Here is a 20,128-nt window from a genome sequence, read left to right as displayed (position 1 = left end):
ACCGGGGTGCCGCAACAACATTCCAGGGGTGCCACGTAATTTGGGTTTAAGTTACTTAAACTTATTATTTTTTTTTAATTTATATGTTTACTTAGTATCTCTATATAAAGAATAAAATTATATACTGTATATATATATATATAATTTGTATTATGAAATGTAATTTTTATAACTATATTATTGTAATAATTATCAAATAACATATATATTGTTTAATATTAGATATATATATGTACACACACACACACACACACACACACACACACACACACACACACACACACACACACACACACACACACACACACACACGAGAGAGAGAGAATTGGATCTAACAGGCAGAAAATTGAGTAGGGGTGCCACAAAATAAAATAAATTACTTAGGGGTGCCGTTATTAAAAAAAGGTTGAAAACCACTGGCTTACACCATTGCAGATGATGGTGTAAACAGAATTTTACTGATGTCCAGTTACCAAGCCACATAGGCGCCTCCGTAGCCAGGTGGGAAGGAACAGCAGTGCGTAGCACATGCTTCTTGATTAGACCAGGGTTCAAGTCCATCACCACCAAATACGGAGGATGCAGAAAGGTCAGGGAATGACCATCGCATATCCCGGAGTAATACGGCCTTAGTTGCTAATGCTCCTAAAAAAAACCAAATAACAATAGCAAGCCACATATCGATCCACCCTGATGATATCTGCCAATTCAACATTTTCTTCAGTAACAAGTATGAGAGAGAATGTCCTGAGCAACAGCTATTCTCCCCAGTTTTCTTCCTTCACGGTAATGACTGGCCCATTCATACAATCATGAATATGACATACAGTTGTTGACATGTATCTTTTCCCATTTCTGATGGAGAGATATTTTCTGCTGTAATACAGGACAATCAACATGTACTATTATTCAGTAAAAGCATTAGTACTAATCACCGAATTTACATTCTAAGCAGTTTGTAATTTAAATTTAGACAATCAACCTTATTTTCATTTGACTCACCCTCATACAAAACTGCATTAATGAAAAACAAAATACTTGCATAATTTAGACGACTATCCAAAAGTGAAATTTTTTTCTTATTTGCCAACACTTGATCCTGATTTTGATGAACCACAACCATTTCTCTTCTTTGCGACTGAAGCAATTTATCAGCATGATGAATCTAAATAAAAAATAAATAAATAAATAAGCAAGCTAAATTTTTTGATGATATCCATAAGTAGTTTTAAATATTATCCATATTGTTAACATGCTCACCTCTGAATCTCAAAAACTGAGAACAACAAAGTGAAACTGTACCTTAAAGACAGGTATACACTGAAAATCTATAAAATAAACAATGCAACTGAATGGTAGGATGGTGCCAAATCCTACATCAAATGAACCAAAAAGTAAATGCCATAGTAGATTGAAATAAAATACTGGCTTGGAAGATTTTTACAAAACTACTTCGCTGGATATAAAATTATATTCTGTTGTATTAGTAGTAGCAAATGATGCAAGAAAGCAAGCTTATAAAGCATCAGCCAAAAAATTAAAAAAATAAACACTTCACCCATCCATACCCTCCAAGAATTTGTCTAGTTCTTCTTTGACTTTATTCAAACCATCCACTTCCACAACAACAAATGGAAGTTTGTCCCAACAATCAACCACCTGCTGGACTAAAGGCAAACTTTGCACATCTATCCTCAACCATCTTTCCTCAATTTGAATTTATGCCTCCTCATGTGTGTAGTCCCAGGAAGAGTATAACAAAGTTATTCTTGATACAAGATACATCTAGCCTGAAATTAATATATATTCATCATATTAATTTTAGGTCTCCAGTATTCATTATATTAATTTTAGGTGTCCAGTATTCATCATATTAATTTTAGGTCTCCAGTAATCATCATATATACATTGTAGATGAAAAGATACTTTCATCTACAATGTGTGATAAAGTAACACAATCTTTTTGATAAACTTTTAGGCTAGGTTTCATACATTAGCAAAAATATACTCTAAAGTATTGCATGTTATAAACAGTAATGGTTGTTTGTTTCATAAAAATATATTTAAACCAAAACAGTTTCTCCACATAAAACTATTGGCAAGTGCAATTAATTATGCACTTGCCAATAGTTTTATAGTCTGATAAAACTTCGCAATGTGGTTTAAGCTCAGCAATATCCAAGATGCTCTTACATTAGTATTAAAATGCTAGAATGAGGCTTGGAAGTGAAGTTTATACAGCATACACTATAAAAAAATAACAATAAAATAAAATAAAGAAAAAATTGTAATAATAATAAAATGTCTAAAATTTTACATTTTTAACTACTTCTTCCAAATATTTACATAATTTCTCTTTAAATTTACACAAGCTCTGTACCTCTACAAGGTCAGTTGGTATTAGCATTAGTATAGGCATATGATGCAAGAAAAAGCTTATACAGTATCAGCCAAAAAACACAAAAAAAACCTCTCATTTCACCCATCCAATTGCTTCAAAAGTTTGTCTAGTTCTTCCTTATCTAGTTCTTCCTTGAATTTATTCAAACCATCCATTTCCATATCCTTGATTAAAAGCAAATTTTCCTACATCCAGTTATAATTATTACACTGGCACACATGATTTTTACCTCCACTAATACATTAACTGTTTGTAGTCGATTTTTATGCATAGATTTCGAAAATATCTTAAAATTTCACATCATGTCACAATTTATACACGTAACGTTTTTGTGCTTACCCAGAATATATATATATATATATATCTTACTACAGCTTAGGAAAATAGATATAACACTGATCTGTTGCATCATCTGCAAATAATAACTGTTTGCGTGTGCTCATATATGCTAGCTTGGATGCATCCAAGCATGTTCAACCTTGTGTCTGCCTCCCATCTTTCTTTCAATAATGGAAAGAAGTTGCAGTGTACAGTTTATCTGCATTATTTGTTGCATATTGTTTGTTTCATCTGTGTTTTGCTTACCATTGTATAGCTAAATTGCTTTAAGCAGAAGCAAAGGAAGTGTCGAAATCACATTGACAATTTCTGCTAAGTGTATGGACAGTTTACAACAAAAACTCAGAAAGAAAATCTACAGTATTACTAAATGTACGTATTCTTTGTGCCTTGGTTACAAGGGTGGTGATCAAGAGGGAACTTCGGCTTCACATATGTGCTGTATTAACTGCAGCAAAAAAGGATGTGGCTAACTCAGAAAATTAAAAGTATGCTTTTGTTGTTCCTATGGTGTGGTGAGAACTATGTAACTCCACTGAGAATTGCTATTTCTGCATAAAAAATATCATGGATGTCCACAGAAAAGAAAGCACAGCATCAAATATCCTAACATATCATTTCCAATAAGGACTGTTCCACAAAATGAAGATCTGCCAGTACCAAATCCCCAAAAATCATAGGACAAAGGAAGTGGCAATGAGTATAGTTAGAATTCCAGCATTACAGACTTTGCTGGTCCACTTCAACAGATTTGGACTACCAACCAGAATATTATAATGTGTTGCACTTAGTTAAGTAAGAAAAGTTAAATGTCATAGTTCATGATTTAAACTTATCTAAAGAGTAACTCTTTGGGTCTAATTTTCAACAGTGGAAGTTACTTTGAAGCAAGAACTAAAATTATAACATATTGAAAATTCCACAAAGTATTTTCAGAATAGTTTATTATGGAAGATGGTAGGTGTTTCTGTAAAGATATTAGTGGTCCTCTGAATGAAATGGGCATTGAACACAATCCTAATGTATGGCATATATTTACTGATGCCTCAAAATTAAGTTTAAAAGGAGCTTTACTGCATTTTAATGTAAATACATTCTGATCAGTTTCTCCACTTCATGTTGGCTTGAAAAAAAAATATATATGAAAGTATGACCAGGGTCCTAAGTGTAATAAAGTACCATGACTTTGCTTGTAATGTCTGTAGTGATATTATGGTAATTGGATTATTAACTGGTCTACATAGAAGTTTCACAAAGTACTGTTGTTTTTGTTTGTGGGATGGTTGCATGACAAAAAAACATTATATTGTGCAGCAGCAGGAAAAGAAGGAGGAATTTTTACCAGGAAGAAGTAATATGAAATACATCCCACTGGTGGAACCAAAAAAGGTTCTTCTTCTTCACATATAAACCTTGAACTAATGTTAAGGGAAGTGTTTTGGGGAAATGTTAAGGGAAGATGTGTGAAAATTTGCCTTTAGCCAGCGGGTAGTTGATTGCTGGAACAAACTTCCATCTGTTGTTGTTGTGGAAGCTGATAGCTTAAATAAATTCAAGGCAGAACTAGACAAACATTTGGAATGAATGGATCAGTGAAATGGGAAGGGTTTTTTTTTGTTTTTTTGTCTGATGCTGTATAAGCTTGCTTTCTTGCATCATGTGCCTCTACTAATGCTAATGTTTCCCAAAGTAACAGTCACAAAACCGAGAAAAGAGAGAGACAAGTACAACCACTCCCAAAGGAACGTAGTAGTAGTGCCATGTGATGCAAGAAAGCAAGTGTATGAGCTTATGCAGCATCAGCCAAAAAAAAAAAAAAAAAAATCACACCATTCCCTCCAAATGCCTGTCCAGTTCCTCCTTAAATTTATTCAACCTATCAACTTTCACAACGATGGATGGAAGTTTGTTCCAGCAATTAACCACCTGCTGGCTAAAGGCAAATTTCCACACATCTATTCTACATCTGTCCTTTCTTAATTTGAATTTATGCCCCCTTAGGTTTGTAATCTGAACAAGTGGAAGGATCTCATCAGAATTCAGCGTGCTCAACCTATTCAAGGCCTTATACACCTCAAATGTATAAGGAATGCAACGTAACGGTTGCATTCCGCAGAACTCTACGCAAGTCAAATTTTACGTAAGTCGGAATTTCCCTAAAGGCTTATGCAGCACTCACAACTATGTGCACTGAATTTGATTGAAGCAAAAGAGAAATGTTCGACGAACATGTACATAGAATTATTTATTAATTTTTTTTTTATCTCATGTGCAGGAAAAATTTCAAGCGTACAAAATTACAAAAGTGTGCAATTACAAAAATTTAACTTTAATGTTGTGGAAACCAGCACAATACTTGAACCTATTAAACCCCTCATTTTTTGCCATAAATTTGGTTTGGGGTTCATCAACTTAATCCTTAATATCTTCATAAATATTTCTTGCTTTTGCTTGAATGACTATTAGACTCAGGGGCACTCGCTTCTGAATCTGATTTTCCATCCATATTATTAATAGCTTTTCCATCTTTGATATAGCACCTGAACGCTGTTTTGTGATCACTGTTAATCTTAAATGCATTGATCCTTTAACATGTTCTTTTATACATGCACTACCCTTTAAAATAGTATTCACTGTTGAAGCAGCAAGACCTAATTCTCATGCAAGAGATGAAAAACTTTGTCCTGCTTCTTACTTCTTAATCATTTTCAGCTTCATTTCTAAACCAATTTTGTTTCATTTCTAGCACTGCCACCACTTGCACTTTCCATTGGTTGCTTTCCCTTCATCATTGTAATAAGTAAATAGGAATGAAGAGAAGATTCTGAAAATTTATTTATGTTTTTTATATGACTGAAGATTTCAGTGAAGGAGAAACACATTTCACCATAATAATGTAAAAACCCACACAATTCCAGTTATCGGTATTATCGCAAATGCAATAAGATTGAGTTTACTCCCATTTATAATAGATTGCGCTAACAGAAAAGCCCAATAAACTGGAAAGTGCAAATTGTTTTTATTGTTTTATGGTAGTGACCTCCAGAAATGTGCTTCAGAAAAATATCACATAGGCGTTCAAAATCGATTCTTATAACAGAGCACATAATAATGATGAAAGTGTAGTGAAATTCCATTATAAAAATTACCTTTTAAAAAGATAAATAGCTTAGTTATATAGCAAAAATTTCAACTTCTGAGGTCTTGGAATGAATTATCAAAAAAAACAATGTATCATTGGGTTCATATTACGGTATTTTCACAATACCTCCATTTATTCCTACTGGATGCAAAATACGTTTCCACGATTTTTTTAAGTTTGCACCAGCCAGCAAAAACTTATGTAAATTTGAATGGAAGTAAGTGTAGTATTACATATGTCGGGGAGTGCCTGTATTTGTTTTTCTAGATCCATCAGGTACTGAACTAGTGCTATGAATACACTGAGGGGTAGTATGATGGAGAAGGTCCAATCTGCTAAAAAATTTCTTTATTTGCAAGGCAGAAGCAAAACAAATCCATGAGGAGATGAAAGATATATAGTGAGAATTGCCCATCATATGAGACTGTGAAAAATTGGAAAAGACAGTTCAGGTATGAGTGAAGCAGTGTGCATAATAACCCAAGAGGAAGAGGACCCATCTTAGCTACAGACCCTGCCATTGTGGCTAAAGTGGAACAGCTAGTCCTTGAAGACAGACAGACATGTGATTATAAATTTTTGAGAAAATGGCATGGACATGAAGAGATGTGGGAAGCTATCCACCTCCTAGCCAACAATACCCCTGCTCACAAGGCTGCTCTCACAGTGAACTTTGCAATCAGGTGTGGTTTTTGAAAATCCATGGTACTCACATTATTGTCCTTAGCTCTCACCTTCAGATCTTTTCCCTCTTCCCTAAAATGATGAAATCATTATGAGGTTGAAGATTTCAGACTGATGAGGAGGTAATTAATGAAGTCGAAGTTTGGTTTTCTACTCAAAGTGTGAGGAGTTCTATTCAAGAGGCCTGAAAGATCTCATCCACAGATGGGGCAAAAAAAAATGTGCAACTCTAGAAGGTGGTTACACAGAGGATGAAAGAGAAGGATGAAATTGTCAATCATTTCAATCCCTAACTCAAATAGTACTTGGTGAGAGTAAATATTTATTAACCACTCTTCATAATTACTAGATAAGACAAGACCTCCTTGTCTTATCTAGTAATTATTACTTATGACAAGAATCGTAATAATTACTTAAGTGTAGATAATTACCTGTTCATCAAGTAATCTAAGTTTCTGTTTTGCCTCTGTAATTTCTTTTTGACGAAGTTCTCGTGTATCTAACAAACTTGAGAGTTGAATTCTGCATCTATTGTCCTTTTTAGCTAGTCCTTCAGATTCCATTAACCGCATATTCAGGGAGCATTCTGTTTTTTCTTTATCCAGGTTGTCCAGTATCTTCCTACCCAAAATTAATATAGCAATAATTTATATTACTTCAACAAATTTTATTTTCATATATTTAAAAATTATTCTTAGATATTATTAATAAATAAATGTTATTTATCAATACATACACAGAATTGATTCAGAAAATTCCAAAAACAGAATTTATTGTAGCGATTATGAGCAGAGGAAATAAAGAACTGTTGAGGTTTTATGAAGAAACATAAGTGAGAAATGTGTAGTGGGCTGAACATGTCACAAGTTTGTCTGCTAGACTGTGTTGAATTCTTCCATCAGTTAAGCTCAGGAACTTCCTTGCCAGTAATCAAGATGTCAGCACTGGAGCTGCAGCTAATATTAAGTTCTGCCAGGAACAGGGAAAACCATTACTGAGACTTAGCAAATACTTCAGAAGAAAATAGTGCTATGAGTCAAACATGTGTGCTTCTTGGGCAAAAAAGATTTGCTGAAGACTGAAATAAACTGGAATAAAGGATAAATACCCTGGCTGGCCCAGTACTTCCTGAACAGTGGTAAAATTGAAGAAATACAGTGTGTAACATGCTATTCTTCAACAAAGGTGTTTCAGAAATAGTGGATAGTGTTAGCATATCCATGAAGTAATGTCATACCATCCTCAAGGATAGTATGACATTCACAAAAAAAGGCACCAACTGCGTAAGTAATGCTAAAAAGTGACACAATACCAGATTTCAGTGTCAGAGAATACAATGTACCTTCTGGCCCTACCCTGGCTATGCCACTGACCACATTAGTTTATGAACAAAAAGAACCTTCTTCCCAAACAGGTGCTGTGCAGAAAAAATGGAGGTGAACTCTGTGTGTGTGTGGGGGGGGGAGGGATGAGAGAGAGAGAAGCAATGCTCTCCACTATACCACCTGCAAATGTACTTACAGGTACATGCATTGTGCATTTTAACTTTTAAGATTAGTTATTTAAAGTTGTAAATGATCTTCTTCCTGTTAGCAGTTCTAGAATGCAAAAATATAACTTATAGCTAACATTTCAATTGATATCGATTTACATATTTCTTGTGGATAGCCAATATATGAGCAGTGTGTAAATGAGCTTCAGAAGCCTTGTGAGGAGTAGCATAGTAGATGGCATCACTGCCAACCATAAGGCTTCCTATACATACCAGTCTAGCAAGACTGCAAGTGTTCGGGAGGCTGGAGGCAGTGGTGCTATGGTTTGGAGCCTGTTTTTGCAGCATGCCCTGTGTCCTCTGATCATGGTTAATCAATGGCTCGATGGGGAAACCAACCTTTATATCACTGCCAACCAAGTATACTTCTTCATGATGGCAATGTATCCTGATGACTGAAGCATCTATCAAGAAAACAACGTACCATTCTGCAAAGCCCAGCAGGATGCTATCTGGTTTCAGGAAGATGACAATGAATTCACTGTCCCCACCATGGCCATGCAACTCACCTGACCTCAACTCAAATATTTTGGACCTACTGGAAAAGGATATTCAATGTTATGACCACCTTACTTGACGTGGGCATTAGTGGATGCATTGTGCAATGCATGGGTATCACTATGCCGGCCCACCCTGCAACACCCTGTGGAGTCCATACCAATTACAAGCTGTATTATGGGCAAATGTTGGCCCCACAAAGTATTATATAAATATTGATAATGAAAAGCCCACTCAGAGTATGTACTGTATGTTTACTATACAACACTTATAATAAATTACAATTGGGCCAATTATACACACAGGTGTGTATTTAGACAGGGTTTACTTGATTTCTTGAGCATTCCAGACAATAAGGGCGTTCTGGTCACGGAAGAGAACAGTCGGTGGATTTTTGGCTGCTGTAAAGGGATAAATATTTTTGATAGTTTTACCGCGTATTCTTCGTTAATTAGCATACTATATTGTGTTTTACAAAGATATTAAATAGGTTTAGTATCGTCGTTCGTTAGCTTCTTATTTTGAAATTAACTAGTAATTTTTGGAAGTTACGACCCCCAGTGTTGATGCCAATATTGTTGAACTAGCCGGCATATTGTAATCGATAAGAAATAGTGTAATGTATATATCTTGAACTAATAGCATAAGGCATAATGTAATATGAAGCACTGTATTAGGAATCTGTTAGCTTAGTATAGTATTATCGATTAATCAAAAATATTTATTAATCTTATTAAATTTCATTGTTAATTAAACTATATTTAAACAGAAAACATGATTCAGACTAGAGCTGCGAAGCAAAGATCACAGACTAGCGAGAGTGCTGTGACTCAGGGGAAAAACGAAAGGGGCAATTCTCCAACACATCACAATCTCCAAAAATGTGAAATGTTTATTGAAATTTCTAAAACAGGACATGATCTAGCCATGGAGGATGTCTTTGTGTGTGTGTGCTAGGTGCCTAGACTGTCAAGAAATTAGGTGCCAACTCAGCACTCTGATGGGCATCTATGGGAGCTTGAGGTGCAAGGCAAATGCCCTCGAAGAAATTAATATGAGGGGCACATCAAGCTCTCAGCTGCCAGCTCAATGGCAGAGCTCACTCCTGTGCATCAGGCAACACAGAGGCAATCTCCAAGGCAGAATGTGCTGGTCCCACAGGAACTAGTTATTGTTGGTGACTCTATTGTCGGGGAGATGGGAAATATACTTTGTAAGGATAGGTGGAACAGGACCAGGGTATGTCTGCCAGAGGCAAATGTTGATGACGGTGTAGAGCAGATATCATCTTTTAAGGGAACAAAAGATGATATTGTTGTACACGTTGAAAATAATGACATTAGGAGTACGAGATCAGATCTGCAAATTTACTCAGCAAGTACAGGTCAATGTTGAAAAAAATTTGCTAGTTAAGGTTGAATGTGAAAGTGTCTGCAATTCTGCCCACATATGATAGGCAGGAGTATATCATGAGAGCCTTGTCGATCAATTCGGCCCTGGAAAGACTGTGCAAGGCTTAAGGGGCAGAATTTTTTTTCAGCTTGGTCTGTGCATGTTGACAGGAGGGTGCTTCTATAGGGATGGGGTTCACTTAAACAGAAAGGGCACAAGAATACTTGCTGTTGCTATCGACGCAGAGTTAGGTGGGTCAGAAAACTGCTAGCTTGGGAGGGGGATACACAGACTAAAAGGTTAACAGTGGCTTCAGGCAAAGGCAAAAGTGATTCTTGCACTGCTTCTATTAGAATGTTGGAAGGACTGTTGGAAGTCATAGTGGAACAAATAAATACATGGGCTGTGTTAGGGTAACTAAGAGTAGAAACAGGTACATGTATACTTGGATGTGCACCAACGCTGGAGTATAGTTAATAAATTTGATGAGCTTGAAGTGCTAGTCAAGACATCAAAGACAGATGTTGGGATATCAGAGACGTGGTGTCACACAGATATAAGCAGTGCAGAATTGGAATTTGGGGAGTACAATATGTATAGAAAGGATAGACAGAACAGGAAGGGAGGATGGGATTATGCTGTTAGTTAAGAAATACATAAAATCTAAAGAAGTGTATCCAATTGATGCTAGCGGACAATGCAATGTTGAGGCTGTTTGGTGTGACATAAGCACTGGAAAAGTAAAAATGACAGTAGGTGTCTGAATGAATCTGATGAGTATAATGAGTAATTGTGCAGAGAAATAGAGTGGGCTAGGAAATCAGAATGTCTTATAATGGGGGATTTTAACTTTCCAGATATTGACTGGAATCTGTGGGTTGGTCACTCGCACACTAGAAAGACTTTTTTTGGATTTATTGGATGACTGTTTTCTACAGCAGCATGTTCGAGAGGCAACCAGAGGGAGTAATACTCTTGATCTGATTATCAGCAGTGATTATTCATGCATTAAGAATTTGCAGATAAAGGAACCACCACTAGGTGACAGTGATCACAATGTACTGATATGGGAATTCCTCAAAGATGTGAGGCGCCTCCGTAGCCAGGTGGGAAGGAGCAGCAGTGCGTAGCACACGCTTCTTGATTAGACCGGGGTTCGAGCCCGTCACCACCAAATACGGAGGATGCGGAAAGGTCAGGGAATGACCACCGCATATCCCGGAGCAATATGGCCTTAGTTGCTAATGCTCCTAAAAACTAAATAACAACAAACAAACAACAACAACTCAAAGATGTGACTACCATCAAGGCTAAGGAGAAGGGCTTTTGCTTTCATAAAGGTGACTACAGGGGTCTCAGACAGTTTTTAAATTCTGTACAGTGGAATCAACTGATAATGTTACCAACGTTGCATTCTAAATAGGAAGACTTCAGGGACTTCATCTTGGAGGCACTAGTCTTTTCATTGAAACTAAGAAATACTGTTTGGGGTTCAGGCCTAAATGGATGTCAGATGAATTAAAGAGGCTTGTGGCAGAGAAGAAAAACGTATGGGATGCATATAAATTATCAGATGACACAGACGCCTATGGCAGATATAAGCTTGTCTGTAATCAAGTCACAAAGGAAGTTAGGCAGGCGAAAGCAGATTATGAGATATCTTTGGCAAAGGATGGAAAGAAGCAAAGAAACCAGCAAAGAGATCTTTATTTATGTAAACTCTAGAAGGAAAGGGATGAATCAGATTGGACCACTTAACATATATCGGTTGATTATTGATGATCATGCTCAGATCATCTACATCTACATTCACACATGAGAAGTTATTCAACGAGGGGAATGCCAGAAGTTTATCAAACTCTAACATGGAGCTAAGTGATTTTGTAATAACTGAGAGCAAAGTGGATCAGAAATTGTTGAAAACAAACATAAGAAAAGCACCTGTGGTGGACAGATCTATCCAGTTATATTAAAGGAGGCAGCAAAGGAAGTAAGCAAACCCTTAGCCATAATTATGAGAACTTCCATGGACTCACGGGAAGTCCCCGATGGACTGGAGGTGTGCAAATGTATCACCAATTCACAAAGCGGGTTCAAAGGTGACAAGTAACTATAGACCTGTTAGTTTAACTTGTGTTTCGGGGAAAATAATGGAGTCACTGGTTAAAGAAGCATTGCAGAATCATCTAGACAAGACAGCAGTAATAGTTAAGACACAGCATGGGTTTGTTAAAGGGAGATCTTGTCTGACCAATTTGACTGGATATTATGATGTGGTCACAAGAACTGAATGTCAAAAATAATTTTGATATTATATACTCAGATGTCAGGAAAACTTTTGATACTGTTGCACGTGGAAGACTGCTGTACATATTGAAGCGGTGTGGCATTAAGGGTCAGTTGCTACAATGGATAAAGGGATGGTTGAGTGGGAGACAACAGAGAGTGCTAATCAATGGACACTGCTCTTCGTGGAAAAATGTTATTAGTGGAGTTCCCCAGGGTACGGTGCTGGGCCCATTGTTGTTTTGTGTATTTATCAATGATATTGATGAAGGTATATATCAGGATTAAGGTCCAAGTTTGCAGATTATACAAAGGTTGGCAGGGTTGTTAATTAGCATTTTTAGCATTAGTAGAGGCATATGATGCAAGAAAGCAAGCTTATTCAGCATCAGCCAAAAAAAAAAAAAAAAAAACACCACTCCCATTTCACCCCTCCGTTCATTCGAAATACCTGTCCAGTTGAGCTTTAAATTTGTTTAGGCTATCAACTTCAACAACAAGTGATGGAAGTCGGTTCCACCAACCAACCATCCGCTGGCCAAAGGCAAATTTCCGCACATCCATCCGACATCCGTCCTTCCTCAATTTGAATATATGCCCTCTGAGGTGATTATTCTGAGCAAGATGAAGAATCCCATTGGCATTGAGCATGCTCAAACCATTCAAAGCCTTATACACCTCTATCATATCACCTCGCCGGTGCCTAGTCTCCAGACTCTGTAATTTGCAAAACTTAAGCCTTTCTTCGTAAGAGCAACCCTTTGTTCCATTCACTAATCTCGTTGCCCTTCTCTGTACCCGTTCCAGCAGCTCTACATCCTTCTTGAAATGAGGCCTCCAGACCTGTATACAGTACTCAAGATGTGGCCTAACCATTGCCTTATACAAGGGAATAATCACCTCCTTATCCCTGCTAGAAAAATTCCTGTATATCATTGACAAGACACCATGAGCTACTCTTGCAGCTCGTCTGAACTGCTCAGAGAACTTCATATCTGCCTGCACAATTACCCCCAGGTCCTTTTCATTCTCCACCACTGTCAGTGTAGTACCGCAGAGTTGATACGTTGCTCTGGGGTTACTGTTTCCCATATGTAGTACTTTACATTTGTCAATGTTAAACTTCATTTGCCACCTCTCAGCCCATCTGTTCAACCTTTCCAGATCCTGTTGCAGCAGCATAGCGTCAGTAGTGTCCTTAACAACCCTGCCAACCTTTGTATCATCTGCAAACTTGGACATTAAACTTGATATCCCATCATCAATATCATTCATAAACACCGAAAACAACAACGGACCCAACACTGAACCCTGAGGAACTCCACTAATAACATTAGTCCACGTTGAGCAGTGTCCATTGATTACCACTCTCTGTCTTCTGCCACTCAACCATCCCCTTATCCATAGCAGCAATTTGCCTCCAATGCCACACTGCTCCAATTTGTGCAGCAGTCTTCCATGTGCAACAGTATCAAAAGCCTTTCTAAGATCCAAATATATAATATCAAAGTTATTCCCTGCATCCAGTTCTTTTGTGACTACATCATAGTATCCAATCAAATTGGTCAGGCAAGACTTCCCCTTAACAAAACCATGCTGCATCTGAGCTATAACTGAATTCTTGTCTAGATGATCCTGCAGTGCTTCTTTAACCAGTGCCTCCATTAATTTACCTGGAACAGAAGTTAAACTAACAGGTCTATAATTACTTGTGTCAGCCTTTGATCCTCCTTTGTGAATTGGGGTTACATTTGCACATCTCCAGTCTATGGGTACCTCCCCTGAGTCCAAAGAAGCTCTCATAATTATGGCTAGAGGTTTGCTTACTTGCTTTGCTGCCTCCTTTAATATAACTGGATAGATCCCATCCACCCCAGGTGCCTTTTTTATGTTTATCCTCAACAATCTCTCCTCCACTTTCCTCTCAGTTATTACAAAATCATCCAGCTCACTGCCAATGTTTACTTTACCTACATCATTCTCCTTCCTGAATAACTCCTCATGCGTGAATGTAGATGCAAAATACTCGTTTAGATTGTTAGCCACCTGAGCAGGATCCTCAACTGTTGAACCATCAATATCCAGTGAACCAATCTGATTCATCCCTTTCCTTCTTGAGTTTAAATATGTAAAGAACTCTTTTCTGTTTTTATTTGCATCCTTTGCCAAGGATTTTTCGTAGTCTGCCTTTGCCTGCCTAATCTCCTTTGTGACTTGGTTACAGACCAACTTATATCTATCATAGGCTTCCATGTCACCCATTAATTTGTATGTATCCCATGCATTTTTCTTCTCTGCCACATGTCTCATTAGTTCATCTGACAACCATTTAGGCCTAAACCTTGAACAATATTTCTTAGTTGGTATGTAAAGCCTAGTAGCTTCCAAGATAAGTTCTTTGAATGCTTCCCATTTTGAATTTGCTGTTGGTAACATCATCAGTTGATCCCACTGTATAGAATTTAAATACTGTCTCAGTCCACCGTAGTCGCCTTTACGAAAGCAATACCCCTTCCCTTTACCCCTAATGGTAGTTACCTCTTTGAGTAAATCCCACTTCAGAACACTGTGATCACTGCCACCTAGTGGTTCATTTATCTGCAGATTCTTAATGCATGAAGAATCACTACTGATAATCAGATCAAGGGTATTGCTCCCTCTTGTTCCCTCACGAACATGCTGATGTAGAAAACAATCATCCAATAAATCCACAAAAGCCTTGCTAGTGTGCGAGTGACCAACCCACAAATTCCAGTCAATATCTTGGAAATTAAAATCCCCCATTATAAGACTCTCTGATTTACTGGCCCACTCTATTTCCCTGTACAATTTCTTATTATACTCATCAGAGTCATTAGGCCTATAGCACACTCCTACTCTCAATTTTGATTTCCTTATGCTTATGTCACACCAAACTGACTGGACACTGCCCTGTCCATCGATGTCAACTGGCTTCACTTCCTTGGACTTTATGTGTTTCTTAACTAATAGCATAACCCCTCCTCCCCTCCTGTCCTGTCTATCCTTTCTATACACATTGTATTCCCCAAATTCCAGTTCCGCATTACTTATATCTGTGTGACACCACGTCTCTGATATCCCAACAATATCTGCCTTTGATGTTTTGAGCAATACCTCAAATTCATCAAATTTATTTACCAAACTCCTAGCATTGGTGTACACGCAGGTATACATGCACCTGTTTCTATTCTTAGCTACCCTAACACAACCCATGTGTTTACTTGTACCGCAATGACTCCCAGCAGTCTCTGAAATATCCTGCCTCTTGTTTTTCAGGCTTCTGCTCATTTCAATAGAAGCAGTGCAAGAATCACTTCCACCTCTGCCAGTGGCTACTGTTAATCTATTAGTCCTTGTATCACCCCCAACTAGCAGTTTTCCGACCCAATAATGACAGTAAAGACAGTATGATACTCTAACTGGATCTAGATAAATTGGACAAATGGGCTGAGAAGGGGCAACTGAAGTTTAACATTGACAAATGCAAAGTACTGCATATGGGTAGCAATAACCCAAGAGAAATGTACCAACAGTGTGGTACTACACTCAATGAAGCGAAAAGTGAAAAAGATCTGGGGGTAATTGTGCAGTCAAATATGAAGTTTGCTGAGCAGTGAAGACGGATTGCCAGGGCAGGTCATGGAGTCTTGTCATTGATATATAGGAATTTTGCTGACAGGGAGGTGATTATTCCGTTGTACAAGGCAATGTACACTACACCTAGAGTACTGTGTACAGGACAGGAGGCCTCATTTCATGAAGGATGTAGATTTGCTAGAACGAGTACAAAGAACGACAACAGATGAGGGGAACAAAGGGATGCTCTTACAAAAAAAGGCTTAAGTTCTGCAAATTGCAGCACTTGGAGAGTAGGCACCTGCGAGGTGATCAGATCACCTCAACCCATTCAAGGCCTTATACACCTCAATCAGATCACCTGCGAGGTGATCTGATTCAGGTGGATAAGGACTTGAATGGGTTGAGCAAGCTGAATGCCGATGGGATTCTTTCTCTTGCTCAGATTAAGAACCTGAGGGGGCATAGATTCAAATTGAGTAAAGACAGTTGTAGAATTTATGTGCAGAAATTTGCCTTTAGCCAGTGGGTGGTTGATTGGTAGAACTGACTTCCATCTTTTGTTGTGGAAGTTGATAGCTTAAATAAATTTAAGGTTGAGCTGGACAGGCATTTGAAATAAATGGAAATAATGGGGTGAAATGGGGAGGGTTTTTTTTTTTTTTTTTGGCTGATGCTGCATATGCTTGCTTTCTTGCATCGTATGCCTCTACTAATGCTAATGCTAATAAAATATTCACATAATAAAGCAAAATTACAGTCAGATGCCTAAAATTCAAAATATTTCATTTTAAAGTCTCACCATTGTTTCCACAGAATTTCTTGTGTATGTATGTAATACAACTTGCGGTCTGCATCAATCTTTTTAAGCTGATATTCCAAGTTTGCTAACTCCTTTTTGGCACCCTGCAAGTTTTCTTGACTAATGCTGAAAGAATCCTGTGACTTTGGCATAATGCTAAATTAAAAAAAAATAAACAAATAAAAGAGTAACATAATTCACTTCTCAAATCAGCTACTGTAAATAGAAACCTTTGACTTTTAACCTTATAATTTAATAAATATGTGAATAATCAAAAATAAATCTAACCTTAAATAATCTTATTCATCTTCTGGGTGTAGGATTATCCTTTAATATATAAAATATAATACAGTAAATGCTAAAATCTGGCACTCCAAGATCTGGAATTCTTTGAAATCCAACAGATTTTACAAAAAAAAAAAAAAAAAAACTTTTATAATTTGAAAATATTACAACAGCAATCTGACACTTGTATCAATGATTGCATTTCTCTCCTGCAAAAAAAGAGTTACATTTTCTTTTTTAATAAGATACTTGCAATTTAAACTGCATATATAATGCAATGGGTTTAATTCACACAGAAGAACAAACTTGCCTTGATAATGCACTATTTTCAACCAGATAGCCTCTATAAATGGCTAACTTGTCATTTATTTAAAAGATGTTTAATACACTGCTGTAATAGTGTTTCAGGACTAACTGGCCCCTCATCAGGTAGATGGTCTCTAGTAACAACATGCAGACAAAACAGGTGTAAAGAATTGTTCCTGTATATGAAATCATTTTTTAAGGTTTTGCCTATATATGAATTCAGTTTTTAAGGTTGTAATATAGCTAAAGCTATCTGTTTAAAGTAGTGCAATACCAGGGCAACTTGTTTCAACAGGTAAGTTTGTTCCACTATTGGAATTAAAACCACTAATATCCATGCGGTTTAAATGAAATTGTCTGCAAAAACAAATGAAAGGACAAGAAAAAAAGATAGTCATAATTTTTATACAGGTAAATAAGCTCAGTTGTTTGTGCTCCTTTAAAACTGCTCAACCACTAGGCATATATCTCTCTCTAAAATCAAAAAAATTTAAGATCTGACACCTCTCAATCCCCAAGGATGCTGGATTTTAAGAGTTTACTGTAATAACATTAAATATGGCATAATTTAAATGAAACAGAATTGCCACATTCCTCAAAAGGGGAATTTATTCTCAAGGTTCACCCTTCAGTCGGAGCACTATGCCACATGGGAAAACATAGTCTCAAACAAATAAGAAATCTAAGCTTGCTATAAGCAGTAAAGGAGTCATGGAACAGCTTAAACAACAACTTATGCACTTCCATGACCAGGCTGTTGGGTGCAGATATATTAAGACGTGTTTATCTGGTCACACTCTATGGCACCGAAGTCTGGACTTCAACTGCTACGATCCATCTTAGATGGATTTTCGTGGGGGAATTCTGGCTATTGAACAGGGCCATATAGAAATTTCAGCTTCCCCCTGCACCAAGGGCCACTCAGTTGGTGGCAGCTCTCAACAACAGACGTCTTCCTGCCATCATTCACTAATCCAATCCATCAGGCCATTCCAAACCGGTTAAAGTTATCTGATCGGTTCCTACCTGTGCAAATGCTGTAGGACATACACTCCTTGGATGGTGACCTCTACAAGTTTGCAGTCGATAAGAAATATAGGCAGAAAGTACTCAGTTGACATCCTTCCCAGGACCATGCACAGGACATTAGAACCTGCTCCCAAGGACCTGTCGATCACTGCCAGGGATCCATCACTCCAGTGTTCAAACCTTTCTGGAGTCATAATGCTGGGTTTTTTTTCATCTTTCTTTATTTTATATAATTTTTTTTATGTAAACTCCTAGCTTGTAGACGTGAAGGGAGTTGTATACAGCAATGTGCCTTCTGTATATAATAAAGAGTTCTTCTTCTTCTATTTATAGGGTAAAACTCCAGATCTTCGTTCATATTTTGACAAACGGACAGGAGCAAAGCAGTGATTGACAGGTGCCACTCACTGCTTTCCACGCCCACTGTCCTCCTAGGTTGATATGCCTAGGGTATTTCCTCCCCCACTTGCTGCTGTTTTTTAAATCGGCAACCCATTTTCCGATTTTAAAACAGAGGGATGGGGGTATAAACACCCTACCTAAGCTACGCACCCCTTCTCCTCGACAACACAAAACGATCAGAAAAAAAAAAAAAAAAAAAAGCGCCTTCATAATAACCACACAATCAGAGAACTCCACCATACAATCAATCCGTTCTACGACCACGCCCACTGCGCGGAGACCAGTGGTACCCGAATAATGGATTTTAGCCATTTATAGCAAAACGTATAGCGCAATTCGCATGTGCGACCACTTCACTTCTAAACTCCTCCCTTTACATGTCAAAAGAGAAACAAACTGCTATTACCTGCAGCATATATATTAAAGATTAATAATCAACATTCCAACGGACCTGAAGGGCTCAATTGAAAAACAAGTAGCAGCAGGTTGTGAGAATTTAAGACGTGTTGCAGGTAACCGAATTACCCCTAAACACACCAACACTTTTCACTCCTGTATACACGGGAAACCAGATTTCACACAAATACCGAATCAACAACAATAAGCAGTACCAGTACAGCATTACCGTTTCCAACAAACAACATTGTGGTTACTATAGTAACAATGACTACAGTTTGATTATAGCGCAATAATACTACTCAGCAAATCAATTCCACAATTAGGCGTTCCAATTCATAGAACAGTTTTAAATACGGTAGCACAAATACTGGATTCTTGTTCTGTAATTTCAATTAATCATCATATAGACTATGTATATATAGTTACAACTAGTAAAAATTAAATACTCATGGAAAAGAGCAAAATTTTCCTTTAAAAATTAAGAATTGGTTTATTATAACCAATTCTTATTGGTTATAATAAAATTACTGAGTCTGCTTATTATAATTATTATAACTGGCTTTTTCTGCACCACCCAAAAAAAAAAAAAAAAAAAAAAAAATTCTGAGTTACCCCTGGGAGAGAGAGAGAGAGAGAGAGAGAGAGAGAGAGAGAGAGAGAGAGAGTAAGAAATAGAAGGGAATCACCAAGAAAGAGAACAATGATGATATCCAGCTCAGGACCCTGAGTGTGCCAAGCCCATACTCACCAGATGTCAGCCCCTGGGGGTAACCAGCGGAAGGTTAATTGCTGGAACAAACTTCAATCTGTCGTTGTGGAAGTTGATAGCTTAAAGAAATTCAAGGAGGAACTTGGCAAATTTTAGAGGGAATGGTTATGTGAATTGTTTTTTCTTTTTTTTTTTTTTTTTTTGGCGGATGCTACATAAGTTCATAGACTTGATTTCTTGCATCACTTGCCTCCTCTATTACTATTACTACGACATTACAATATAGTTAACATTAGCATTAACAT

At 37.3% G+C, this 20,128-nt stretch overlaps 1 protein-coding gene across 1 annotated transcript in view; it reads right to left on the bottom strand.

Annotated features, from left to right (window-relative positions):
* Positions 1-19,328, bottom strand: part of LOC150089129 (coiled-coil domain-containing protein 63-like) — a 95,890-nt gene extending 76,562 nt beyond the window's left edge. Inside the window, exons 1-5 of the mRNA XM_090388461.1 lie at positions 19,167-19,328; positions 16,694-16,849; positions 6,998-7,187; positions 1,003-1,165; positions 809-876 (exon numbers count right to left, since the gene is read on the bottom strand). Coding sequence (XP_090244587.1) covers positions 809-876; positions 1,003-1,165; positions 6,998-7,187; positions 16,694-16,845 — 573 coding nt within the window. The 5' untranslated portion in view covers positions 16,846-16,849; positions 19,167-19,328. The remainder of the gene's footprint in view (positions 1-808; positions 877-1,002; positions 1,166-6,997; positions 7,188-16,693; positions 16,850-19,166) is intronic.
* Positions 19,329-20,128: the final 800 nt, after the last annotated feature.

The sequence above is a fragment of the Mastigoproctus giganteus genome, chromosome 2, assembly GCF_048544385.1.
Source record: "Mastigoproctus giganteus isolate SK-2022 chromosome 2, ASM4854438v1, whole genome shotgun sequence".
NCBI classification, from domain to species: Eukaryota; Metazoa; Arthropoda; class Arachnida; order Uropygi; family Thelyphonidae; genus Mastigoproctus; species Mastigoproctus giganteus.
This window is presented reverse-complemented; position numbering and strand designations above follow the sequence as displayed.